We start from the raw sequence: 27,685 nt of genomic DNA, 5'->3' as shown, positions 1-27,685 counted from the left end.
ACGATATTGTGAGATCAGGTTCTCTTTCTCTCGCTGTGCTCCCAGTAAGCTTGTTAAGTGAATGCAGATTGACCTGCCCTGGGCTAGGTTTTACACTGATTTTCTTGCCCCAATGAAGGCAGCTTACAGGTTTGCTGTGTTTTGTCCTCATAGGTGTTGGAGGGAATCTGGTAGCCATCCAGGCCAGCCGTATTTCCACATTCCTGCACTTCTGGAGCATGCCTGGAGTTTTGCCGTACAAAATGAGGCAGAATTGGCCGAACCCATGTACCACGTTCTTCTCGTCAGGTAGACCTTGACCCTAGCTTTCCATGTCTCAAGGCTCATCATCGTAGATGGCTCCTTTATTAAGCCTGGGGTGCCAAGAATTAGATGGGTTTCAAAAGCGGAACTCCCTTTCCCCCTTTCAGGGAAAATCGTCAGATCAGCAAGCAAGCATCTTTGCAGTGGGCAGCTTGAGAAAAAGCTTGTGCTGTACCTGCTCACTGACATGCAGGGGAACTGGTCTTCAGTGAGCACTGAAGAAAGTCATTGAAAGTGGAATCTCAAATTTGATCTGATAGAAAGTCACTTTAACCATGGCTACCCTAGAGCCGTCATCTGCAGCAGGGGGGATGGATAAAGCACAGCCTTGCTGACACTCAGCAATCACTCCGTCCTCAGCAATGGATTAGCCTAAGCATCAGCAAAACTGGATTTGGCGGTGCTGTCTGATTGCAGTTTCCCCTTGATTTTCCCTGCAAGGTTGGGGATTACTGCTAGAGCGCACTGAAAACTGGGAGAGCAGCTTGCAGCAAGACCCAGGAGAAGCAGTGGGAGGCTCAGAGCAGCTGAGAGGAGTATGTGGAAGTAGTGGAGTGAGGGGATCAGCATGGAGCTTGTCTGTGACGCACAGTTTTTGTGCCAGACAAAGCTGCTGGGCCAGTACTACAGATGCTTTGAATTGCTACATAATCTAGCAAAGACATTAGCAATGTGGTCAGTGGGAGTGGTTTACAAAAACAAAACAAGGCTCTTCAGTTTGTTTAGCTGGCACTAAGGGTCTTGGGCATCCTTCAGAAATGGGTTGCTAACCATTCCACTCCCTTCTGAGTGGTCGTGGACAGCCCAAATCTGTGTATCATCATTAAAATACAAAGCTGTGTCCTGTCCGTCCCCCCCCCCCCCCCGCTTTCTGCCACCACTGTGATTGATGTTCCTGTCTGTATCCCCTGCAGAGGTGAATTCCAAGTCAGCCCGAGTCCTGTTCCTCCTGGTTATCCCAGGGCACCTCGTGTTCCTCTACACCATCCATCTGCTACAGGGAGGCCACACGTCTCTGTCCTTCACCTTTGTGATATTTTATCTGACTGCTGCTTTGCTGCAGGTAAACCCCAACCTCTTATCCAAAAGGAATCTCTCAGATACCATGAAAACAAAACAGTCTCCAGGCTAACGAAGAGTCACAGTAAAAGTCCCAGCAACGGCCCCCATTTCCAGTCATTCAGGTGTGCTTCCTACCAAGCATCTTTTATCTTCAGTAATACTTCACCCAAATTGCCAGGTTCCCCACATGAGCCTGGCTGTCTTTATGGGTGAGTGAGGGATCAGAAACACAGTGAGGAAAAAGTTACAATTATCTGCTAAGCTGCGGTAGCAGTCAGCAGACATGCACTTGGCAAGAAGGTACCTCTTGCTGTAGATGATACCCTTTTTTACCATATTGACTCTGTTGTCCTGCACATTTCTAGGCGGTCTCTGGTCATCCCAGTAAAGGGCATTTGAGAGGATGTGAACCCCAGCCAGCAGGTTTCCCTGCTCGTTTTGGAAACCAATTTCCCACACCATGCTGAAGACCTGGGGACGCCTGTGGACAGGACCATTCAGATCAAAAGCAAAGGGAAAACCCAGGCCTAGGAAGTTCATCTTTGAAAATAAAAGTTCTGGGTAGCCAATGGGCAGTTCACGCAATTTGTTCTGCCTGTGACTTCTGTCCCTTGTGCTGTTCTGCCTGCCTTATAGACTTCATTGTCTTGCTCACAAATGCATGCAGCTGTCACTTAAACTCACAGAGGCTGTGACTTCACTTGCCCTTTTAAATCAGTGATTCATTAGTTTGCAGGATGAGGTAGCTGGCTTCTCACTTTGCCTTACGAGCGGCCTTGTGTCCGTGGGTGAATTCCTTGCATGTGTAAACAATCAGTTTTTCTTGACCTTTGTACAACCCTATACCCAGCATCCACAGTCGTAGTTGTAAAGGAAAATATTTATTCTTCTCTTTATGCATCGAGGTAACTCCTCAACCAGAGCCAAGCATGAAAATACACAGAGTAAATGGCAGGGTAAATAGCAGAATCCCAGCAACGTCATTGACCCTGAAAGATTCCTGTGGAGGCCAGCAGAGAAGGATATGCTCAGCCTGACTCTTTTTCCCCCACCGTTAAGATTTATAAAGAAAGCTAGAAAGAATGGGAGGCAGTAGTTTGGGTCAGCTGGAGGGAACCCCAAGAGACTGATCAGAAGCCTATAAAACATGACCTCGGAGGAACGACTGAATGGACTGGGGTTAGCTAGCCTAAAGAAAAAGGCTTGAGGAAAGTCTCATAACAGTCTTTAATTTAAACTACTAAGTTTCTGTAGAGAGGGATGGAATAACATTTTCTGTGTGGTCACTAGGGATGAAATAAGAAACCGTGGGTTTCAGATGAAAAAAGGTGGTTTAAAGACCTTGGGAAAAACAAAAGAGGCAAAAGAAAAATTAAACCACAGAACTAATTGCCTGGAGTGTGGCTTTTCCATCTTTGAGGGTTGTATAGCATAGGTTAAGCAAACCACTTTCAGGGAAGATTTGGACATATTTGATCCTGCAGTGAAGCAGAGGGATGGCCTATATATATCCTATTGAGTTTCCATCTCACTGTAGTTTCTGTGATTCTGTTATTTAATTTGCTTCCCTCGTCTATCCTCTTCCCTCCACCCCCTCCAGGTTGCTGTTTTCACCTTTATAAATGCCGACTCCATCTGGTTCCTGTTGTGCTGTGGTTTCCCATGGAGGGACTACAGATGTGGAGTGCAAACTCTTTCTCCCTTCGTAATTCAATTAACTGGAGAGTCTTTAATCTTGAGCAGAAGTATTTTTTTCCTCCATCTGTTTATCAGGATCAGGAGTGAAATAGGAATTAAAAGAAATCACAACAAAGGTTTAAAAACTGTTGAGATGAGGGGGAAAAAAAAAAAGGTTACTCTTTTTAACGTGTCAATGCTGCTTGGGATAACTTTGGTATAAAGACTGCCTCAAACTGCAGTGGTCCACTGAGACTTTTAGGAAGAACAAAGTAGACGAGATCTGAATTTCTATCTAATGTAAAAAGGAAAAGAAAAAAAAAGTCTGGCTACAAACTTATCCTTTGGGACTGCCTGCATAGCATATTTGTGGCAGTCCTGTTTGGGATGGGGTGAATGGGAGCACTCCTGTTCATGGCAGGGCAAGTGGGAACCATCCCTTCCCAGCACAGGAGACGCTATCGGTGTCGCCAGACTCCTGTTTTTGGGCCACGTGATGCTTGCGAGCAGTTTAGGTGCAGTCCCCGTGCCGGGGACGCTGTTGTGTGACTGGCAGCAAGGGGCTACAGCACTGTGGACGATGCTGGGCCGGGTTTTGTGGCTGCGGGTGCTGGGAGCCAGCTATACCAGGTCCAACTCAGCTCCATCCCAGAGAGAAACAGCAATTTTCAGGGGAAGTTGTTACCTCTTGGAGGTCCCCGTTAGCTCTAGTACCTGGCTGTGGCCATGTGAGGATTTGGGTTGTGAGCTGAGGAAGTCTGTCTGTCCCTTCTCCTTGCTGCCTCTCAGCAGGGTCTGTCTTGCCTCTCTTCAGGTGGGAATCCTGCTCTACGTGGCTGACTTCATCGTGCGCCTGATGTGGAGGAAGGGATTGGATCCAGATAATTTCTCCATCCCCTACCTCACTGCCCTAGGGGATCTCTTGGGCACGGGGTTCCTGGCTGGCTGTTTCCGCCTGGTTTGGCTCATCCACGGTGCAGACATGAACCTGGGAAACTAAGAGACCACACGCTGCTCCGCATCACTTGTTCAACATGGTGCTTTCCGTTGGGACAACAGGATACTTGGCAACGAGAGCTGGGTCACCTGGCTGGATTGGGCCTCCCCTCCCGCCCCTGACACCCTGCCTCTCCTCCCCGTTGTGCCTTACAGCTGGGCTCCGTCCGCCCCGAGGAATCGGCACCCGCCGGTCTGTGCTGGGGCAGGTGAGCAACCAATTTTAAGCAACACCTGTGGCTCACGTATGTGCCCTGCAAACGAGGCATTAAGGAGCGCTTGGGCCATACTGTAATGAGTGAGCGTTTTGATTGGCTTCAGGGTCTAGCACAGTAACAGCTGGTGAGGCTGGTCTGAAGCCTGCAGAGGTCACTGGATCGGAACCTGCAAATGAATGTCACAACATCTCTGTCAGGCTCTGATTTTCCATCAAGGAAAATATTTTCTTAACCCCCCCCCCCCCTTTCTCTCCCATCACATCCCCGGCGGAGGAGAGCAACCACGTCTTTAGACTTGTGTCCTCTCTGCGGTTCAGACGCTCAGGGCCTGACGCACTGAGCTCCTTGCTGGCTCACGTCCAGTGGGAAGTTATCTAGGGACACCACCTACCTAAGCAGCGCTGCTGTTGTCTGACTGACAAGCTGGATAGATTGTGTTTTGGGGGGTAGGAGGGCTGGTTTTGTTTTTACGGTTTATGAAATGTCCAGTAGCTAAAAAGTTTGTAGAAATACACATACAAATAAAGTGATTTAAAAGGTAATGCTGTGGATTTGGGGGTTGTTTTTTCTTGACATGTTCCTGCCTGTTTCTAGTTCAAGCTTGTCAGGCTGAACTTTTTGCTTGCTTGTTTCTCATCTACTGGGAATTGGGCAACACAATTTTAATAGGACTTCAGTAAAATCGGTGTTTCCTAACCAAGAACAGCTTTTTGCAACTTACATGTTTCCGATTAGAATTAAAACCCCTTCCCCCTCTTGTAGTCACTGTCCCCTCATTAAAAGTTGCTGTGTGTCTGTATCACTTCCCTGACCAGTCTAGAAATTGTGTATGCGGAAAGAGCGTGTTGTGTTGGCAGCACGAGGATTTGGTGAAGGAGTCCTCTCGTCCTTGCTGCAGCGTGGCTATCTTGTGTAACCATGAACATGTCAGAGAGGCTCATAGGGCCACGCTGGCCAAAGCAGCCGATTTTCACCAAAATTGAAGAAACAATAGGTTCTCCAGATAATAAGATCCCGAAGAGTCAGGAGTGGTAGGCTTATGAATGAAAGCTTTGAAAAATAACACAGGGCCTCACCTTTACTAATTATCTGCCTTTGTATGTGTTGGAGCAGGGAAAAGGGGACAGTCAAGTCCCCCTTCCTACTGGGAGCCAGCCACCTTGTTCAAGGACATGCCAGCTCTTAAACATTTGAATTTGAAGAGTGTTGGGTGCTGCAGCTGTTGCAGAGCTAAGGTCCACTTACAGAATTCACACATGGCTTTGGCTGAAGGTCCCTTAACCCCCAAACTATGCAATTCTGTGATACCAGACATGGGGAACCACACTGCCTGAAAAAAAAAAGCAGCTGTCATCTCCCCCCTCTCCCAATCTCCTCTTCCTTAGGTTGTAACAAAGGATAAAAGCCCCTATGCTGGCTGAGCTGGGGGCTGTGCGTGCACCAGCTCTGTGGGTGGGAGGTTTCAGTATTCGCGGCACACTGTCCTCCAGCCGTGGGCCTCACTGCTTTATCTCGTGCCGCAGCTGGTGTGCTCTCAGCCCTGCTCGGCTGCGCTGCCGTCAGCCACGAGCACCCACGTGTGATAATCGCAGCAGCAGAGGCCGAGGGGGCTTGCACTGAGAGCAAAGCAAAGAGTCCGATTGCCAGTTGCAGACTGGGGGGGGATACATTAGAAGGTACAAATGTGTTTTAGTAACTTGAGCTTAAGCCTTTTGTTTTGTAAATCTTTTATTAGTTCAGATTTGACACCTCCTTGAGTGGTCCTCGCCAATAACTGTTCCTGCCCCAACACCAGCTTTTCTCCTGCCTACCTCGCTGCATGTCCCCGTTGCCTTTGAGCGGTCCTCTCCTGGCCTTGGAGCTTTTGCTGTTGGCATGGTGGTGCCTTGAATCAGACAAGCCTGGTCCTAGGGTATGGCCAGAACCAATTGCTGAAGACATCAAGTCCTCCACAGGCTCCCAGGCATGTGAAACTCCCTGTTTTAATAGCATATCTGTGCTCCTGCTCCCTCCAATTCCCCAAAAGTCAAGGACTGGAGCCTGTGAATGGTGCTGACCACAAGGGAACTCAATCACCCTCCTCCAGCATCAGTTCCCGGGGCCCAGCACAGGGCTGCTCCTCTGCCACAGGACTGCAACAAATCCCTGGCACTGGCATGTCTCTTCACTGAGAGATCTCTGGGCAGAGCTCTGCTTGTTCTGGTTGTATCCCTTGACAGAGGACACGAACTGGAACACGTAATGGGTGCCAGCTGTGTCCTACTTAAGGGACCCAGCCAGGCCAGCCTGAGCAGTGCTGCACCTTGGCCATACTTGGGGTTTTCTACTTGCAGGAGGCATTGGGGCTCCCTGCCACAGTGCCATGGCCCAAGCCAATGTGTCTCGATTAAAAATGGCACTGCGAGCCATGCTGTTCTGCAGGATCCCGCTCGGGGGGAAGCCAGGCATCAGCCTCGTTTCTCTGCATTTAGTGGACACAACACACTTAAGGCTGAAAATTGCTTCCAGCCTCCAGAGAAATGATATAACTGGAGGAAATGGTTTCAATAAAAGGGGAATTTTCTTTCTTTTTTTTTTTTAAGGGCAACGAAAGGCTAGTTATTTGGCTGGTTAACCTGTTTATTCTTTTTCCTTCCTTTTCTCTTTCCCTGTTCCTATGAGAAAGGGCCTTTGCTAACAAAGGTCATATGTAACCATGGAGGAGGAAGTCTTTGATCAGGGCTCCTATAACCCTCTGAACCTGGTCCTCCGAGAAAACCAGCCCTGGCCTTTGCAGGGAGCAGGGAACGATATGTGGGCAGCACTGTTTGCTCCCTTTGGCGCTGGGTCCCTCGGCAGCACTGTGCGCAGAGCACAGTCCCTTCTTGCTGCTCCTCCCAGTTACCATCCCCTGCCTGGGGTAAGGCAGCCAAAGAGCTAAAACCAGCTGGGGAAGGGGAGCCAGAAATGCCCTTCCTCATAAGCTTACCTGGTTCCCCGATAACACCACCTAGCCACTACCATCACCATAACTAGTAGCTGAGCTGACAGTGACTTTTTTTGCTTGTTCTGTGGGTTTTTCCATCAGGTTTTTTTTTTTTTTTTTTGGATCCTCAAGGCTCCCAAATAAGCAGCCTGCTGGAAAAGGAAGCGGTGGAAGAGGAGAGCTCCTCCCCCTGGTCTTCCATCCTGATCAGCTCATGTTGGGCTCAGCACTTGCCCTGGAATGAATAAACCATCAAACACTATGGGATCCCAGTCTAAATTTTACCTTATTTTAATCTCTGTTGGGAGGAAATAGGCAAATGTGGATTGCCAGCAGAAAAACAAAACTTGCCTGCTTTTGGATAAAGCACCAATTAAAGATAAGCAAAAGAAAAAGTGGTACTCTGGGCTGGATCCTCCAAGCTGGTGTGCAGCCGTCAGCAGCTGATCCAGGCCACAACATCAGGAAGCAGTAAAAAAAGATGTAAAAGGAAGAGTTTCCCCTTCACACCAAGGCCTGTTGCTGAACCTCTGGCCCAGGCTGCTCTATCAGCAGCACGGTTCAGACTGACCAGACTTGACTCCTGAGAGCAGCCACTAGTTGCCCCCTAGTAACCTAAAAGCCAGGTTCATGCCTGTGTTTTGGGATGGGGGTGGTGGTGAGAAAGGGACTTGGAGTTTGGGAGGGTTTTTGTTTTTTGGGTTTTGGGTTTTTTTTTTTTTTTTTTTTTTTTTGCCCTGTTGCTTCAGGGACAAATTGGAAGAGGAAAGTAAATTACAAAAAAAACAAAACAAAACTGACCCCTGTGAAATCTCCTTGAGCTAAAATGCTGCTCTTTGCTCTTCCTTTTCTGCAAGTAAAAAGCAAAGGAGACAGGGACGTCACCTGCCTTAGGGCGAGATGGGAACAGGGGTTCCTTTTCGGGGGTGGTCAAAGAAGGATTTACACATACACACGGAGTGTGTATGCTTGCTGCCTCCTTCCGAAAACAGTGTTTTTCCAGAAACGCTTCTTTGTTAGAGATGCAGCAGCCTCACCAGGGGCAGGTGAAGTGCCAGCCAGCAAACACAAGCAAGTCTGAAAAGCCTCCTTCAAGCGAGACGCCGCTTCCAAGACATACTTGAAACCACTTACATATTTTTCCCCTTCACTGGAAGTCTATTTAATCCTCCAGCTGGTAAACAACCCAATCTGCGGTGCACAGCACGCTCTGCAAGGAAACCTCCGTATCACTGGCGCTCAATTTTGTTTCGCTGGCAGAAGAAACTCAGCACCTTTAAATGGGCCACCAGGGATGAGGCCGGTGGTTAGGTAGCATGAAATACACGCAGCACCGGCAAAATACCGTTTTTGTTCTGCTGAAGAGAAAAAAACAGCGCTGTTTGCAGGACTCGGAGGGAGGGGTCGGCTTGCTGTCAGCTGCTAAGCCTGGTTTGTCTGTGGCAAAGCCCAACATCAAGGGTAGTGAAGGTACTTCCTCTTTCATAGTGTTGTGTGCGTGTTTATACAGGTATTGCGTTGCACACACTTGCACATACAGACACACACAAACTCAGTGACCCTAAGTATTGCAATTGTATAAAAAAATATGATTCCACTATACAGTCTAGTATAATCATATATGCTATTTATTCATATATATTATACAGATACTTTTTATATATAATGCATTTATCATCACCTAGGCACGTATAAATATTACAATTATTTGCAATAATTCTATTATACATTATGAACATTTTGTGTGCACGCACACATATAAAAGTGACACTGTTCCTGGTTTTGCATTCCTGGCACGGTGAGAGGTCCCTGACGGCTTCCAAGCCACGTGCCAGCCGAGTGCTGTCGAAACCCAGGGGCCATCAGGCTCACTCGGGATGGTTTTCCAAGGGCCTTGGAGCCTGTCTGATGCCGGGAAGGGACCCCGGGTACCAGCAGCCCCCAAGGGGTCTGGGGGCATCGCTGCTGCGGACATCACTGTGGCAAGCCTGCTCCAGCTGGCCTCTAGTGCTGGGCTGCGTATTTGCCCCCAGCCCCATCTCAGTTGCATGGCAGATGCTCTCTGCCACTGAGAAGGACGTGTGAGTGCTATCTAGCAAAGGAAGAACCATGTTATTAATATTATTAATATTACTATTATTTTAATAAACACCTGAGGGGGGGAGGCAGTGGGGAAGGAAAGGCTTAAACAGTGTTTGCAAGTTTAATCCTTGCCTCAGGCTGAGCTGTGTGCAATTACTGCATCTGAGGTGGGTTTTCCTGTTTGCCTTTAGGCTCCCGTTGCCTCGCCAGTTCTTGCTGTGCTTTCTCTCACTTGGGCACCCCGGTTCTCCGTGGCGGAGAAAAGCGCTGCCCAAGTGCTGCTGAGTCCTTGAACCCCTGCAGAAAATGGCTGGCACAGCTCTGAGCCAGACCCCCCCTCCTCCAGGGACAGGGCTTGCCCTTCCTGGGGACAAGCAGCTTAATTAGGGGGTAGATGGCTGATTGCAGCCACATTCACTTGGTGAATTCACTCTTCTCCTCCTGGCAGGGTGCAGGCAACCAACAAAGTAGTGAAGAGACCCCCCAGCTCTATTCCCACCCCCCCCCCCCGGCTTTGACATCCACTGGCACCCAGGACTTTGCTATGGGACATCTCTTTTGCCTCTTGCTGTGCTGCAGGCTAGGTCCTGTCCTCCTTGGAGGTGGCCAGCACCCTATGCAGCTCCTTGGGTTTCCAGACCTTGTCCATCAGGAGCCACCACGCTCCCAGTTGCAAGTAGAGGCAAAAGGAGGGGGGGGGGGGGAAGAAGACGAATCCTAGTACATTTTAGAGCTGGCCTAGCTTTGCCTAGATCTTTTCCTCTGACAGGGAAAAGGGATGCAGTGAAACAAGTGAAAATCAACTAGGAGCTACTTGAAGACACGGATCCCAGAACCCAAAATCTTACAGGAAATTAAAATGCTTGTAGTTGTGATAACCAGTCACACGATGTCCTCATAACTCCATTTTGGTCTAGCCCACTGTTCTTTCTGTGCCTGCCTGGGAGCCCGCCAGGCGAGGCCGTGCCTCCAGGAGGGGCTAGGGCGGCTGGGGGAGGCACTGAGCCTCTCCGCAGCCTCCCAGGCTGAGCGCAGGCTTTTGCTGCTTTGGTTTGGCACGGGCAAAGCATTTCCAAGCATGGAACGCTCTGTCCTGGCTGAAGGCAGTTGCTTCAGAAGTATAGAGTGGCCGTTTTGCTCTTCGTGTAGGCAGGTTTTTGCTGTGGAGAGTATTATTTAGGCAAGGAGAAGGCCAAGGATATGACCTAAATAAATGGATTATGATCTTTTTTTTTTTAGAAAAAGCCCAAAGGCGGGTATTCCCAAAGGGCCCTCATTACCCAGACGACAGCACATGGCAGACTAAAGCGCTGCAGGCTATTGCCCTTTGCTGACTGTGGCTGAGGCTGGAAGGCTGCATTTGCGTGGGGGTCACATGGTTGACACTGTTTGAAGAACCAGGTCAGGGCTGACTTGCTGATGGGGATACTGGGGGGATGGCTGGAGATCAAACAGCCATCAAAACTGGAGCAGTTTCCAAATCACCACCATCATGGGGAGGGTTAGAAAACAGCTGGCCAAAAGAAAAAAGACCATAGCATGCCATGTCCTTGCTTCCACATCAAAGCTGTCTCAGAGGTGGTCTCAACGAGCCCATTTTTGCCTGAACACCTACAGACAGCACAGTGGGGATAAGGTCTGTGCAATGGGCCCACCAGTCCTGCTCGTGGCTCACAGACACAGCCACTGGCACTAGCTGGGAAAGCCCTGAACACACACCAAACCCCACCAAAAAAACCCAACCAAGCCAAACCAAACCAAACAAAAACGCCTCCAAAGGCTTCACTGACAGGTTCTGTAGCTGCAACAGCCCTTTTCCAGCCAATGCACATGCTGCAGCCTCTCAGAGCTGCCTTACCTGGTCTGTGTACCTGGTGATGGTCCTCCCTGGGTCCCTGTAGAGATACCTGTGGTGGAGAGTGTTGGGGGGGGGGGAGAAAGGAAAAAAAAAATCCATGCCTTTGTGACTCTGAATCTGCCCCCAAATTATGAGCCATGACCAAAAGCTATGAGAAGAGCTTGTGGAGACTTGAACAGTGTTTTTTCCAAGCACAAGCAGCGTTAACCAGGGACCGTGCGACTCCTGAGAAAACAGGACAAATTCGCTCCAAGCCTGAACGCTGCCGATGAAATTTGTTGTATCATATGACCTGCTTCTTTACTCTGAGTTTCAGCCAGACAGGGAGATGCTAAGGTAGCATGAGAAAGGCCATTTCAGTGAGATCTCCAGTCCAGATTGGGAGAATCAGTCAGACTGCCAGGATCACCATCAGTTTTATTTACTTTTTTTTTTTCAGTGCTCTTCTAAGCCCATTCCCAAACTCCATACGCCACTCAGAGCAACCAAGGAGGGCACTCCCACCTATAGGAGCAGATCAGTGGCAGATAGGAAAAAGGCAGAGGAGGTTAAAATATAACAGCCGAAAGTCATTAGATGAAAACATTATTTTTAAAACAGTCTGCGCACACTGGGATTTTATAAAACCTCACATTGTATTGCACTAATAGGTCAAGCGCTCAGAGCAGAGCCAGCAGACAGCAAATGCTATTACCAGCACTTTCAGCTACAAAGACAGCCACCAAGCCAAAGCCAAACAGAAAGAAGGAAAGACTTTTAAATACGATTTTAAGGAAATTCAGCTCTTCGGACTGGTTTAAATTAAAAGTCCTAGGACTGGGTTTGTCATTTTCTTTTTGTGTGTGTGTGGGTTTTTTTTTTCCTATTTCTTCTTCAAGGAACGGTTTGTCCAAGGCCAGGCAGCCAAATGGCACTTTTCCTCTAGGTGTCTCTGTCCCCATTATTTTCTGCCGTTCTTTCTCTGCCCTGGCAGACACACATGCACATGCTGCTTCTTGCCTTCCCAGCCCAGCATCACCTTTCCCTCACTATAGCGCGCTCCTATGTCCTAGCACAGTGCACCCCAAAGTACTTTACAAACAAAACCTGCCAGTGAGCAGTGCTGCAAGAATAAGATGTTTTCTTTTTTTTTTTCTCCCCCCTTATTTGCTGGTGAAATGGAGCAGCCATGCGAGGGGGTGCAGAGGAGCCAGCGCTGTCCACTGGATTTCACCAGCTCGGTGGGGCCGTGGCCAGGGCACCACAGGGGACATGACTGCATCTGAAGGGACACCTCTGCCCCAGCCGTATGCACGGATCTGCAAAACAGTAAATGCCTGCTCTTATAAAAAAAGGAGGTGCCAGACCCGGATGCACTGGATTTAACCAGAAACATGGAGACACCTGTGGACGCGCACACGCGCACACACACGCACACACACACGCGCGCGCGCACACACGCGCACACACGCGCGCGCACACACGCGCACACACACGCGCACACACGCGCACACACACACACGCGCGCGCGCGCACACACACACACACGCATGATTATGCATTGACTGCTCTGCTACTGTAATTCAGCAAAAAATCACTGTGTCTCTGTTGGCCTGTACCAGCTGTGAATCTGCCCCTCTCTCCCTACACGGAGTATTTCACATCCCAGCTGAGAGCACGTGGAACAAGAGGAAGAGAAAAGCCCTCCTGGCTTTGTCAAAGAGAAACTGCTCCGTCACAGTAACACCTTGCTGGCTTGCAGCCCCCTTCCCCAGGCAACCGGAGAAGGAGCAGGAAGCTGGAGGAGGAAGGAGGAGAAAAAGGCAAAAAAAAAAAAAAAAAAAAAAGTAATTTAGAACAAATGAAAAAACTTACATTAAATTATTGCTTTATTTACGGGTCTATGCAAGTCTCTGACATGCTCCACCCTGCCCCCTCCTGCCCCCGAGACTCCACGTCTGTCCTCCAAACAGCACAGTAAGGAGGAGAAAGACCCAAAGGGATCCTGCCCAAAGAAGGAGCCTTCCCAAGACTTGGATCTACAGAGGAGACTCCTAGTTGAAAGAAAGTCACCAGATAAGCCAAGCCTTCAAACCCAGCAGCGTCCTTTCCCCACAAACATCTACTGTAGATGTCAAAGTGGGGGAAAGAAAAGGGAAGGAAAAGCTCCAGCCCCAATGCTTCGTGAGGTGTCCTTGCTCCAGATCCAGACCAGGTCCAAACGAGACATCTGGATATGGAGCAGTAATGGAGAGGGCCTTGAGGTGGTAGCAGGAATTAACTGAGAGATGAGTACAGGCTGGGAGGAGAGGAGTTGCGATGAGAGTTATCCAGCTCTCCATCACCACTCCCCTGGGTCCACCCTCATCGGATGCGGAGGTAAGAGGGGATGGAGTAATTGAAGAGTAAGTAGTCCATTTTGTATAAATTAAAGAGTCTCCTTTGGTAGAAGGGGCTAATATCCTGGAAGAACTGGGCTGTCATGTCATCTGTCGTCCTGGTGGTCTTGGATGAGGATGGGAACTTGACAGTAGCGTCAGCCCCGACCAGCTGGAGGATGTAGTTGGCATCTTCCACCAAGGTCTCGTACTTGCCCACTACATCGTAGTGGATGATGCAGGGGTGGCACAGTGAGTGCACCCGCTCCCAGTGCTCGTTGAAGGGCTCCTCCCGCTGTGTCCGTGGATCCAGCAGGTAGTAGACGAATTCCTCGAAGCGCACGTCGTCCCCGCGCTCCAACGCCTTGTCGCTGGGCTCCTGTCGGTGCCGTCGGATGATTTTGGTCCCATAGCGCTTGTGGAAGGCTGTGTTGTAGCTGCGGGTGAACTTATTGCGGTACGCCGAGACCAGGCGCTCAAAGGGCTCCCGCACGAAGATGAACTTGAGGTAGCTGCGCAAGCGGTGGTTGATCTCGGGGATGCTGTACTCGGAGAGGGTGCGCAGGTTGGATGAGACGTGGGCCTCATTGGCGGGGATTTCCAGCGGGTCCTGGTATTTGCCTTGCCCCGTCAGGACCATCATGACACGCTTCCAGTTAGTGCAGGCCACTTTGGGCACATAGCAGTAGAGCAGCCCATGCGTATCGTCCACCACCAAGTGCCGCAAGTCATCGGGCCTCAGGAGACGCCGTTTGCGGGTGTAACGGTTGCAGATGTTGCTCAACAGCTCACGTCTCTGCTGGTGAACCGCCTGCAGCGATGACTGCTCAAACTGGGGACACAAAAGAGATGGTCACTGGTTTGCCCAAACCGACCGTGGCCTAGACACGACAGTCCCCATGACCGTCCTGTCCCCAGGTCGAGGCATTCACCCACATGGGATTTTGGGGACAGCATTAACTTTGAACTCAACTGGCTTTGATGTTGTTAATACTTGGACCTGCTGGGGGCAAAAGAGAGAACAAAACATGATGAGGATCAGGATAAGGAGACAAAGTCAAAGGGGACATGAATGAAGAACAGGCAGCACAGAGAGGCCCACTAACCAAATATTTGCTACAGCTCCACACCCCCGCCCCCAATTGAGTTAAAGCTCTCTCCTGTAGTTACAGCAGTCCAGGCTGAAGGCTGGCAAGGCACTTCTTCTCTTCTGCAGGGAAAAAGGGGCATGCATGGCCCCATTGCCCCACAGGGGGGACCGACATGCTCTGTTTGCTGGCATAACGGGCCTCACAATCACCCTCCCCGGGTGGGCTGCATGCACCGCTCTGCACCACAGCGAGGCACTAGCACAGCCTTACCTGGAGACCTACGCTGACAGGCTTGCTGCAAACCTAAAGCCAGAGCCAGCAGAGGCAGAAACAGGGCACGTGAGTGTGGAATGGAAAAAGGACCCATATGGGGGGGGGGGGGTGCTGCCAAGAAAAGGTTAAGAGAGCTGGATGGAGAGAGTTGATATTTAACACAGCCAGTCAGATCACGGGGAGCTGGAGCTGAGGGTTGGGTTACAGTGAGGGGCACGGGATGAAGGACAGGCATGAGGTGCATCAGAGATGGTGGCATTGCCTCTTCCCCAGGGACCCTACTGCTTCTGGCTGTCGGCAACTCGGCAGTAAATGCATGGTGTGGGCAGTTACCACATGCACCGTCACGGAGCAGACAGCGCTGGAAGCTGCTGCCAAAACCGTTTATACCTGCCGGCTCACCCCACCACCCCTCACGGCTCATGCTGGCAGCCTTGCCGTGGCGCTGGACTGTGTAGGGAGCCCCTCGCCTGCCTTGGACATGCTCCTGTATTCCCTCCTGCTTCTCCAGTCGGGTTGTCGGCCAGCTGAGGAGAGCAGATGCCCAAAAGCATCCGGTTTCCTGAGGGATTTGTCTTTCCACAAAGGTCAGTCTGATGTCACAGGCCATTTGCAATCTCCCAGTTTCTGCTGCAACAGCAGGATGGAGGCAAAGAGCTCCAGCTGCTGCCCACAAGCTCCCTCTCCTGTTGTCTTCCCTGCATGGGTGGTGGCAGAGCCTTGCGCTCCTTCCCAGTTCCATCTGCTCCAGGACTGCTATGAGGCTAAAAGAATTAGATATGATGGCACCAGATTCAGATGCTGAAGCCCCCAAATTTGGGGTAAGGTAGGGGCCAAATTTCCTAAGCCAGGATGGAGGCTGAAGATGGTACAGTTCAGTGGCATCCACAGAAGGGGGGGAGGGGGTGTGCACACGCATGTGTGTGTGTGAGTTTTTTTAGTTCTTCTCCTCCTCTTCCTCTTTTTGATCCTTGCATCTAGGCTCAGCAGCTACTGATCAGCTTCCTAGGAGCTCAGATCTCCCTACTCATTCCCCAGCTGAACCCCACCCCCAGATTTGGGGAAGTGAGTTTTCCTGTCAGAAATTCTGAAACGTCATTAAAACATCTGAGAAAGGAAATCATTTCCAGGAACTCAAAACGGGAAGATGCCCTCCTCCTCCTGCCCACTCACTCATGAGTTTTGCTCACTGACACTGGGAGATGTTTCAAGCTCAGTGCCTGAGGCCCTTGCTGGGAATCTCCAAGCCTTACCTCAGTGCTAACAACCCCCAGGCCACAACTTCAGCCAACACCCTCACCACCTGTTTCCTAATTCAGGAGAACTGACCCTGTGGGGCTGTTACTTTAGAGAAAGTAATGGCCCCATGTTGTAAGCCAAAGACAGTTTCCATTTTGGGATGTGCTCCTGCAGACAGCCCCCTGGCGTCACACTGCTCCACGGAAATTCTGGCCAGCCTATTTCTGCTGCCTGCGGTTTCCTTGTTGCCCATCCGACCCCTTGGTGCCTGCGAAGCTCAGCAGAAGACTATGAGGGTGGCACCAGCCCCAGCCTTCCACATTTTGAACTGTTTTCTCTCGTTTTCAGCTCCACCACAAGCACAGACTTCTCATCCACAAATAGCATCCTTCACCAAGCCTCCCTGAGAGCTGCCTTTGTGAACCTCTCCTGTGCCAGCCCATGCTGTTTAGGGGCAGATGTTTTCAGGCCAGGCCACGAGCTAGTAAGAAAGACCTTGGCTTGCGATGGCACAAGGTGCTGCGAGTGAGAAGCACAGCTGGCTGGAAGGAGAGCTTGCAACCACAAGATGAAGGGCAAGGGCAGGCCACGTCAGAGATGCAAGGGCAGAGCTAAGCAGGGGGAGTGCAGTAAACCACCCATTTAATGCGTGCCTAGATGCTGGACACCGCAGTCACTACCCGCATTGCAACTAGTGGCTCCTTCAGTACTCATCCTCTCCGAGTACCTCTAGGAGAGAGGTAAAGTGCAGCTGGACACTTGGGTCCCTCCATCCTTGCTGCCGACAGCTGTTAGTCACTGCATGCCAAAGGACACTCTTTGCCAAGCTTCATCTGCACCCTCATTTCTCCCTGGGTGCCTGGGAGGTTTGTCAAGAGCCATCAGAGCCCAGGAAAGGTGGTGTTGCAGAGATGGGGCCTTGTAAAACAAGTGCCAGGATTTTGACTACTGAGCTCAACCTCCCATCCCATGGGTGGAGCAGACCCTTCGCTGATAGTGAGGCACTAATGTCCAGGCTGAAAGCTCCTACTGGAAAGGATCAGCCACCCTCAGACCCGTCTGGATTGCATTTCCACAGCTGAAATAACCTTGCTCAGGCCACCTTAGTGACCACGTTCTCCAGGAACCTGCATGGACAGTAACCTCCAAGAAGACCAGGAGAAGGCATCCCATCTCCACAGGGACTTCTTGACCCTTCCAAGAGGGAACTGATAAGGGAAAATGTTCAGCTGGAGCAAATCCAGATCAGTCAACTCTAACAGACAGCAGGAGATGATTCTGACAATCTTGGCTAGCTGGGAATGAGGACCCTAGTATCCAGGGATGTGAAAAATTGTGGTTGAAGGGGCATTTTCACGGTACACCTCCTTGTCAGTGGGCCAAAGCTTGGGGTATAAACTTCTCTTTCTGGGCTTTGTTTGGCAGTTCCCCTCCATCTTTTTAAATTGGAAACTTTTTTTGCAAGTTAAAAAAAAAGATATTTTAATGATGTAATTTTTTCAGGTGTTTTTTTCCTGCACTTGCATAATTCAAAACTATGAGGCTAGAGAGACAGACAGACAGACAGACAGCCACTGTCTGCAGGCATGGCAACAAATAAATGTGACTATTTTTCAACAGCCGCCCACTGGAATAAGTGTATGTCTTGCAGTTATTTCAGAGCAAAATTGCTCCCTTCATTTCCCTTCCCTTTAAAAGCCAGAGAAATTAAGCATCACTTTAAAGGAAATAACACGACAACATTCCAGCAGCATTAGGGTTTGCAGGTGTTGCGGCCAAGGAAGTCCACATTTGCCATTTTTCCCAGAGCAAATGAAATTTCTCTGCCTACAGACATAAAAGCACCACCCTAGACAGTAACACAAAGCATCACGGATGAAAAGGGGATCACGCCGGCTGTGGAGGGGGCTGCTGAGAGGCTTTCCTGCAGCACTGAGTGCATTAATTTGCAATGATAAAGAATAATATGAGGGAAAGGGGCAATGAGGAGTTAATTTCCTTTTGCAGGATGACTCTTGGGTTAACTGAAGATGAGCCTAGTGAAGACATCCCATGGACATCTCGGGTTTCTGCACATCTCCGGGCCCCTCGGCTGAGGGCGTTAGCTAAGGCTTGGGGGTCTGCCTTGCCCACCTCCGTCCCTGGGGGACACGGGCTGGAGCCTTGCCTGGGAGCAGAGGGGAGCGGCGGGACGGAAACCAGAGCCCGGGGCTGCTGCGCCGGCTGCCGGAGCTGCGCCAGCCTCGCGGAAAACCTTCCCGCGTCCCGTCCCTCCCTCCGCTGCCGGCAGCCAGGAAACCAGGGCCGCTGCCGGCGCTGGCCCAAGCGCCGCTCATCCCTCCCCTCTGCCGCCTGTCTGCGAAGCCGGCCCGTGCGCAGACGGGAACCAGGGAGAGGCATGTGCCCAAGGCCGAGCCGCTCCCAGCGTTTCGCCCGGCGGGGCTGGAAACCCGTGGCTGCGAGGCGGCCGGGAAAGCTGGCGTGCGAGGGTGGGCCAGCCGGCTTTGCCCACTGCTGCTGGAGGGCTGCAGGGGACGGCAGCCCCTGGACGTGGGGGACGTCGCCGCGGCTTGGCCCGTTATCCCGGCTAAAGGGCTGGTTTCCCGCAGAACTACCTGACGGGAAGCTGTGGGCGAGGATCCCTCCGCACAGATAAGTCTGGCGGCCAAGGGGAAAAAAATGCAGCTGAGAACACCAACATGCCCTTTGCTGGGCTTCAACCACAAAACCCCAAACTCTCAGACAGCTGCTAACGGTAAGCGGGACGCCTTCCTCGATGCCTTCCTCGACTCCGTCTCACAGCGGGTCACAGCGATGCCAGCTCGGCTTGGCTGCCCGCCGGGGAGGGCTGCACGGGTGACTGCTCGCGTGCCTCGCGCAGGGCGTTCGCGCCGCTGGGGCTGTTGCGTTATGTGCAGCAGGTGCCCGAGCCTGCGAAGAGCACGCGAGCCGGGACTGCTTCCGTGCCCAGGCTGTGGCCAGCTGCCCCCATTTGAGCAGCGGCATCTGGCACAGCCCAGGGTGGCAGAGAGGACTGAGATGTCCCGTGACTATAATCCCTCTATGGCTGAGACCAGCTTTATCTATATAGCATGCCAACATAGGGCTCTGTCAACTATTAGCCCAGAAAGGGCAGCAATGACCTTGCTAGGACAGCCCAGAATTTGCTTCAAAATCCTCAGCAGGTGAAATCTGCATGGGTTTGCCCAGCTATAGTAACGAAACCACTTGCCCAAGGATCAGCAAGGGCCATAAGCAGTTTTTATCAACAATAATTCCCCAGAGCGGTGCAGTTTTTCTTTTGAACACAGCCAGAGGTTGGGGCCTGGCGGCTGGTTGGAAGTGGCGAGTGCCCTGCACGCTAGAAGCGGTGGAAGAAGGACTCAAATCCTGCCTCCTTTTCCGCTCCCCCATCTCCCTCTCCCCATTCGCTCACCTGGTCACTCTCGTACAGGGCCTGGAGCGGGCTGCGACCGGCCTTCCCTTGCCAGGTGGTCCTCATAACCCTGTCTTCTGTGGCTGGAAAAGGAGCGAGACAAAACAGAGGTGTTGGGAGTGCTGCTTCCCTCAACCCCTTCAGGGCTCTGGGGCTGGTCAAGAGCCAAACTCGCTGCAGGCAGCTCATCCCAGCGGGACGGCCACCGTCGGGAAAGGTGCCGCAAGCCACCCCGCGCGGCCCCGGCGGCGGTCACAGCTCCAGGCCGAGGGAGGAGGCTTGAGCCCGTCGGGGTCACTGCGCCCCCGGCACAACCGACGCGCTGTTGAGGTGCCGTGTTTCATCGTGTCACGTGTCGTTGACGCGTTAGCGGGCAAGCAAGGCAAGGCAGTCTGACCTCGGGATTTGCAGTAATGGTAAAAAGTTAAGCCACAAGCAAGTTACCCACCACCCCTTCGGGACTCACTCTCCAGAGGCGAAAAATTCCCCTTCGTAGCCCAAACGCCTACCCAGCGCTCTGCAAAGACTGCATCACGTTGCAGCCACGCAAGCCCCTGCGCAGTCATACGTGCACATTTAAACAAAGAACTTTAAAAGATATTAAAACAGATCAAAATAGATTAGATTAATAATTGTGTTATTAAGATGCAAAAATCTCTATCTCTGTTCTCACTAATCTATGACCTGCTGAAAGTTTGGAGGTGTTTTAATTTTTTTTTGCAGCACAGATGCTGCTTTTCCATTGCCATTTCTATCACTCACCCAATTTGAATGGCGTGAAATCTGATCTGTTTGATTTGAGGCCTGCTGAACAATTACACTTACTTATTCCCAAATGCTATCCAAATGTTAAGTGGACTGCAGATGCTTCACACGCTGGGTTTTAGTCAAAAGAAAGGATTTATTTCTACGAAATTAAAAATTACAGACCCCAGCACAAAAATTCTCTTATACAGGCCTTCAATAAAAAAAAAAATTGCTCCTCTCTCTTATTTTTTCAACAAAATCTGCATTTAGAGTTCAGCAGGTCCGGGCTTGTCCTTCAAACGAACAGAAGGCCATAAATAAAGACAATTGCTTGTTACAGTTTCAGGAGCAACTATTAATAATTTGATCCATGTGTAGCCAGGAAATGCCACTGCCTGCTGGCTGCACCAGCGAGGGAATTACCGACCAGGAGGCAAGAGGACCCGGCTCAGCTACCTCGCAGGACAAGGAGACGGCAGCTGTGCTTGGTGGAGGTCGGGGCAGGTCCAACACCGGCAGCTCTGTGCTGAGCCCCAAGAGGCTCAGAGTTTGCATTTTCAGGCTCACATGGTAATTAGCAGACAAATTGTTCAGATGCTTCGCCTAACTGTGATAAGAAGTCCTTTTAAGATTTATTTGCTATTTTATTTTTTTCCTTCCACACAGCAATATTCCCTTGAGTGTTTGAGGCTGAAGACAGCCATCTCAGCAGCTCCCTCCCCTGCTCTGCCACGCAGAGCTGCTGATTCGATGTTGGAGGCTTGTCTGCAGCAACAGCAAATGCGAGGCTGGATCTGGCCTGCCTTGAATCCTATGCCAGTCACCGAGTCAGTGACAGACGCGCAGGTTCTCGTGCTCATAAATTTTGTAGGCATGCAACCACTTTCCCGGCTATGAAGAAAGTGATCCAAATCGGACCTCCTGCCTGCTTGAATCTGCTGAGAGCCTGAAGCCACAGATGTAAGTGATATGTGGCTTACCTCAGTTGAGGTTAATTTAGAGCCCAAAGGCAGAAAGTTAATGAACACACCATGAACTCATTAAAGAGTTGTCCACTACCGCAACGGCTCCTAACTCTGAGACACCAGGGATCAGATCAGGGCGTCCACTGCTGGGAGCTCTTGGCCCAGGGCAGAGCCTGGGGAGGGCAACGGTGTTACCTCTCAGTGGGTCGGGGTGACCTGCTGTTTGCAATTTTTTCCTACTCAAGCTGGGGAAAAGAAGGTGAACTAGGAAGGTGAGCTGGGGATAGCAAAGGGAGGAACAAGTTAGCGAAACAGTTAGAGCCCTAAATTAGGGCTCTAAATTCAAAACTGGCACCATCTACAGCAAGGAGGATTAAGAGACAGCATTGAGAGCCAAGGAGGAGGAAAGAGGGAGCTGGGAAGATGGAAAGACAAAGGAGGATGGAAGCAAGGTGTCCTGAGAGCCCCTGTGTCTCTGTGCCCAGCCAGCAACTCTCTCTGCAAAAGCCAGCTCTAACTTAGAAGTAAATCCTGCTTCCCGAGCAGCATCACCACGAAGGGTGCTCAGCCCCTGCTGACACCCTAGCCAACGGGCCACCACAGCTCAGTTGCTGCTCAACGTTGCTTCAGATCCCAGCCTCCACCCCAGGTTTTACTGGCAGAGGAAGCAAAGAAAAGGGAAAGTGTCCGCTTCGATTGCAATCCCTCAGCCCCAAACTGCCAGGGACCCGTTACCCAGCACTGCCCGGACAGAAAGAATCAAACCACGTGGCCTGGCTATCCCGAACTTAACGCACAGAGCAAGTCATGGGGGAGAGGTGTAGGCCCTCCCTTGCACAAATACCTCCTAGCAGCTATCCGGTCTCTCACCCACCAGCTGCTTTTCATATCTGTGTCTCGTCGGCAGACGATACGACAGTTCAGTAGTCTCGTACGGCAGGAAGGGAGCTGAAAACAGCCTAGGCTAGACATGAGAAGAAGGTTTCTAACTGTCAAGGGTGTGAGGGTCTGGGACTGTTTTTTGCAGAAAAAATAGGGGGTAAATTACATTGTGAATTTTAAAGTGGAAGAGGATGTATTTGCTGAAAGGGATGATAGGACACAGTTGCTTGAAAGATACAGTGACCTGGGAGGTCCTTCCAATCCTCTGTCTTCAGTTTCCGGTCCTGCAAGGACCTTCTAAAATCTCAGGGGGATGTACTAGTGGAGGGTAAAACATCTCACCAATGATTTCTGTTAATGCGAAGGTTTGTAACACAGAGAGTTTTTGCATCACAATTTGGGGGTCTGAACTTTCTCATTTGCTGAGCACCACGAAGCAAAAACAAATCTGTTACACAAGCCCCAGATGGATTTTTTTTTTAAATTTTTGAACCAAAATAACCAGAAGGAAAAATCCAACCCTGTCTTCTTTTTAGTGTGCTTACAGTATTTTGCTTAAATGAAAACTGCTCCAAAGTACAAAGTCACCAGGGTCTGCACTAAACATAAGTCTTTCTTCAAGCTATAATTAAGGGAAAACGAATGACTGACTTCACAAGATTTCATCACCAGTGAATATACGCTTGCGTGTTCATGGGAAATAATGACACTTCCTGCAGCACTGGATTGATCAAGTCCTGACTCAACATAAGGTACAGTTTCTTTCTCAATCCCCTGTATCCGTTACCCCACAGGAGGGTGCAATGGCATCTGTGCTAATGAGAGATAGGAGGAAGATCTAACGTACACAGCACTGGGCTGAGACACTTGCCCCAGGGGACTCCCATTTCCCATTTCCAGGCTTAGACATTGGGAAATGCAAGGGAATTAGACTGAACCCTTTAAAACTATGCTCACTGTATCGTGAATTTGCAAGCAAGAGTATTAAACTCAAGTCCCTCTCCTCGCTGGGGCTGATAAACTCCTGTTCTATTTAAGAGTATGACCCCGCCGCGGTCTGTTTGCAAGCACTGTGCACCGCAGACACTTGTCCTATATTTAGTAAAAGCAACGTGGAGGCGTTTGTTTTCAAGAGTAACACATGCATCAACCAGAACCTTTCTCGCGAGGGACGTAAACAAACCGAGGGTGGTTCAGGCTGACCTGAAACTGCTAGAAATGCACACAGCTTGCGCTGGCGCTGCTTAGGGGAGCGTGGAAAATGCATTCCCAGGGAAGTGTGGGGCAGGGGCAGGTCACAGCCTGGGAGGATCGGGCTGGCTCTGCAGGGTGCTCTTCAGGGTGAACAAAAAGCAAGTCCGTAGCAGTGCAGGGAGTGAGCAGAGGTATAGCAGGTCAGATCTGTACTCTGACTGCTCTGGGGCTGCACCTCTGAGTGCTACCGAGGCAGGGGTAAAACATTGGTCAGGGACTTCTCCATCTCACATGACTCTTGCCAACAGCCTAAGCAGAGAAGCTGCAAAACGAAATTTCATCCAGGCTCTTGCCAACACGAGATCTGTCAGAAAACAAGGCACCTTCTCTGAACAGCAGCAAAACCCCCCTTCCCAGGATCCCTCTTCTGCTCATGTTGTACAGGATTCCAGGAAAAAAAAAGGGGGGGGGGAGGAAGGAAAAAAAAAGAAAAAAAAAAAAAAAAAAAGGAAGGCTGCGCCCAGGTGGCTGGAAGAGCCCTGGAGCGCTGAGCTGGCAACGGGAAGGAGCCAGCTCTCCACATTCACTAGATCTTGACAGTTTTTGCTCTCCAAAGCGATGACACCATCCCCAGCACGGGGTGCTCGCCAAACCCTTCAGAGCAAAAGTCTGGACCGATGGCAGGTTTTTACAAGCACTCCAACCACAGGAAGTCTCCTAACTCAGAAACCGTCTGCTCATTACAGGCTGTGTCCCAAGGAGAAAATTAAACGAGCTCTTGACTGGGCCATTAGTACGAGTGTTCGAAGACTGTTAAAACTCTCACTGGAGGTGAAGAAGCAGCGACGACACAGCTGTGCACAACTCATGAGGTACCGCGACGGGCATTGGTGAATGCGGAGGGGCAGCAGCTGATCCGTATGCCGGGTGTCCAACCTTCGTCTGAAGGGCGGGTGTCACAATGGCTGCAAATGCTGTCAGCTGTCAGCGCACGTTCAAACGGCTCGCATGGAGACAAGTCCAGGCCTCCTGCTCCCAAGGCATCTGAGATGGCCAGGAAGAGCGACATGGCCATAAAAGCAGCACAGAGGCCAGGGCGTCTGTGTCCTCCCTGAGCTTGGGGGAGGCGGTCTCCACACATTGAATAGACAGTGTGGACCTCCTCAGCCCTGGCTTTGACAGCCCCCACTGCCCCATGAGCCAGAGCTGTGGTCAGCCCTGCTCACCTTCCCACAGCACCAGCACCTGCACACCTCTGCCAATGCACTTCTCTCCGGGTATCTCCCTCGTTACCGGACGCAGAGTCCTCATCAGGCAGCTCTACCAACACAACTCAGCCCTAACTTGAACATCATCCCTCTTCCCTGGCTACTCCATCCCAACCACTGCATCATCCAATCCTGCGATACTCTCCCATCCCGGGTTCTCTCCCTGGCCTGTCCCCTACTTGCTTCCCAATCCTGGCCTTGCCTTCACCACTCACCTAGTACAAGCAATGGCCTACCTTGCAAAGGCCGAGCTCAAGGGGATCCCACAGACTCCTGGCTGACATGCACAGCCCAAGCCCTTTTGCTGGAAATGAAAGGAAACCAAATGTGCAGGGGGAACAGGGGAAAGGCTCGATTCGTGACCTGTGCCTGTTTCTTCCATTAGGTTTGGGATGCAGCCGGGACTGCAAGGAGGAGGGAGGAAGGGGGCAGATGAGCAACAGCATTTACGCTTCCCTCTTCTTCCATTCCTTCTGCTGAGAACAAGTCAATCACACCATCCTCTGCACAGCTGTGGTTTACCCATTGCTGGGATGCTCCCAGGACTCTAAGCAGTTTGGGAAGGCCTATGAATATTGAAATATTTGACAGTGTTGAGGAAGGAGTATCATCAAAGTAAGTTAATGGGCCGTGCTGCATTTTGGCATCACAGCCCTAAGTACAGCAGGACCTTCCATCATGGGGGAGCTGCCAAGATCTCAGCATCTTGGCTTTCCTTCTGACTTTATAGCTTGTTACTGAGTTTCCCAGATTCCACCACAAGCGATGGTAATCCTCAGAAATTTAGCAAGGCCACAGTTGCATCCGTAAGCAGGGATGTTACTTAGCCAAGGCATATCCAGTTTCTAAGAGAGAGAAAACGTCAACCTTTGGCAACCACTGGATCGCCATTTGGATAACAAGCATCAAGACAAGCTGTCAGGATATGACTATGATCCAAATCCAAACAGTTTTGCAAAGAGACAGGCAGAAGGAGATATTACATTTGCCCTTTGCATCCTCAAGGATGAAGCGAGGGAATAGGAGTGATGCACTGCAGGAGACAGAAAACCCATTGCTAAGGAAGTAACACCGATCAGAACAAAAAACTGTACGAGAAGAGCCTGAGAGGAAGCACAGGCATATTTTGGAGATTATTGTGCTACTGGTGCTTTCAGGCTTTCCTTCAGAGCTTAAAAAGTCAATATACTGCCTCCCTCTTTTCCTCCTACAGCCTAGATTTTAGTACTGTTTCCATCAAAGGCAAAGCTATTATCTTGCAGCAGTGTGACATCAATACCTCAGTAGGCTCTGGGGTTTAAATGATTTGCCAGCTCTCTTTGGAAAAGGGAAAGGATTTTAAACCTGTGACTATTTAGGTATATTAGTTGATTATGGAGACAATCAGGCACGTGTGAAGTGAAGGAAAGATCGGCTCATGCCCATCCCAGATTTTTGGAAGCGCTAGTGAAAGAATTTGCAGTTCTGGTGGCAGAGACTCTTAATTAGGGAGGGTGGTTCTGTGTGACCACAACAGTAAACCCAGTGCCCGAATTTTAGAGTTTGGCTGGGAGACTGGATTCAGGCAGTGACAAGTCTGTTAGTCTGACATCAGCATTACCAAGGCCTCAGAAAACAGTCTGAAGGAAAGAAAACAGTTAAAAGACGTAGGAACAATTGCAAAGAGGAATAAAATGCAACATGGCATTTGCTAAGCGCAGCTCATACTTGTCAATAAAATAAGCCATTTTTGTAGATCAAGAATATGTGGCAGATCTGCACGCAGATGTTAGTAAAGCACAAGATATGACATACCACAGGAAATAATTTTTTCAACCAGAGACGACGTTTAAAACAGGAACTGTAAGGGACACAAGCAACTGGAAAGCAGGCTGCACTAGAAAGGGGAAGTGGCTGGGCAGAAGGAGAATTTCTAGTGAATGTATCTCACAGATTGGCTTTGGGATCAATACCTCAGGAATGAGCTTAACATAAAAATAGAACAGAACTGATGATGGACATAGTATTGAGAGAGACTGCCATGGCAGGAGGAGACTGAAGTACCAAAGAGGGAAATTAAAGCTTTACCCTGGATGAGAGGACTGGAGATGCAACACAATTTAATTAACAGTGTTGGAATTTAGCAGTTTCTGCTACTTTGCTGCTGGAAATGGCAGGAGGCCCCAGATGCATTAGTCGAGGACTATCAGCTGCCAGTGTGACACAGTCATGAAAAGGGCAAATGAAATCCTAAAATATATCAGGCGAGACGTTTCCCATAAGAGCAAAAAAGCTGTGAACACTATTATCCAAAGCACTGGCGACCTTCATCTGCAGCACTGACAGTTCTGGTGTCCTGGGATGGAAGAAGCTGGCTCCACATTGAGCAAGCGCAGAGGAAGACGCCTGAGGTGATCAGGCGGGTGAGCACAGCACTCGCTGTCCTTTGGGAGACTGAAAGGACTTGGTTGTGTCCACGAGCCAAGTGGGGACATGATCGTTTCCTGGGAATGCGCCAGCAGAGAGGGACAGGAGATGTCCCGGGTGCAGGCCAACTTCAGGCCCACCTGCTCAGGGGTCAAGATGCGTGACTCTGAGGGGAGGACCCGAAATCCCACATCAGTGGGATTTCGGCCAAGATGCAGTGGGAAGAATCCCAAATCCTTTAGGGATGGAGGCTGAACTTTCAGAGATTTTCCAGGCTGGACTGCCTGGGCCCCGGGGCCACAAGGTGCCAAAAGCTCCACTTCAGACTCCTATATGTTGAAGAGGGTTAACCTCCAGAGATTGGGCGCTCTGGAGACCACCAGCCAAGGAGAGTGGAGAGAGAACCCATGTGCTTGGACATGAGTACGCACCCTGAGGAGTTAATCCTGATACTATCATTCAACTCCACACCACTGTCTGAAACCCCCAGCTTTGCTTCCTGTTGTGTCTGCACAAAAATCTAAAATTAGAGAAAAAATAATTGTGGTGCCTGGCCACCCAAAATGACCTGTCTGGGTGTTAATTACAGCTTGTGACTCCCAGAGGATGAGCGTGAAAGGCGTTTGTTCGTAATGTAGGAAGACTCAGTTTTCAGGGCAGCCCCTC

At 50.4% G+C, this 27,685-nt stretch overlaps 2 protein-coding genes across 11 annotated transcripts in view; one reads left to right on the top strand and one right to left on the bottom strand.

Annotated features, from left to right (window-relative positions):
• SLC41A3 (solute carrier family 41 member 3) overlaps positions 1-4,798 on the top strand; it is a 115,448-nt gene extending 110,650 nt beyond the window's left edge. For all 7 annotated transcript variants that reach the window (XM_068907003.1, XM_009669322.2, XM_068907005.1 and 4 more), the window contains 3 exons: positions 154-288; positions 1,218-1,366; positions 3,857-4,798. In XM_068907003.1, coding sequence (XP_068763104.1) covers positions 154-288; positions 1,218-1,366; positions 3,857-4,042 — 470 coding nt within the window. In that variant the 3' untranslated portion in view covers positions 4,043-4,798. The remainder of the gene's footprint in view (positions 1-153; positions 289-1,217; positions 1,367-3,856) is intronic.
• Positions 4,799-13,011: 8,213 nt separating this feature from the next.
• The window catches only part of CHST13 (carbohydrate sulfotransferase 13), a 39,000-nt gene continuing 24,326 nt past the window's right edge, over positions 13,012-27,685 (bottom strand). For all 4 annotated transcript variants that reach the window (XM_009669331.2, XM_009669328.2, XM_009669329.2 and 1 more), the window contains 2 exons: positions 19,558-19,640; positions 13,012-14,350 (listed from right to left, as the gene is read on the bottom strand). In XM_009669331.2, coding sequence (XP_009667626.2) covers positions 13,505-14,350; positions 19,558-19,640 — 929 coding nt within the window. In that variant the 3' untranslated portion in view covers positions 13,012-13,504. The remainder of the gene's footprint in view (positions 14,351-19,557; positions 19,641-27,685) is intronic.

Source organism: Struthio camelus, chromosome 14 (assembly GCF_040807025.1).
Source record: "Struthio camelus isolate bStrCam1 chromosome 14, bStrCam1.hap1, whole genome shotgun sequence".
NCBI classification, from domain to species: domain Eukaryota; kingdom Metazoa; phylum Chordata; class Aves; order Struthioniformes; family Struthionidae; genus Struthio; species Struthio camelus.
The sequence above is the reverse complement of the archived record's forward strand: the minus strand, read 5'-3'. Positions and strand labels throughout refer to the sequence as shown.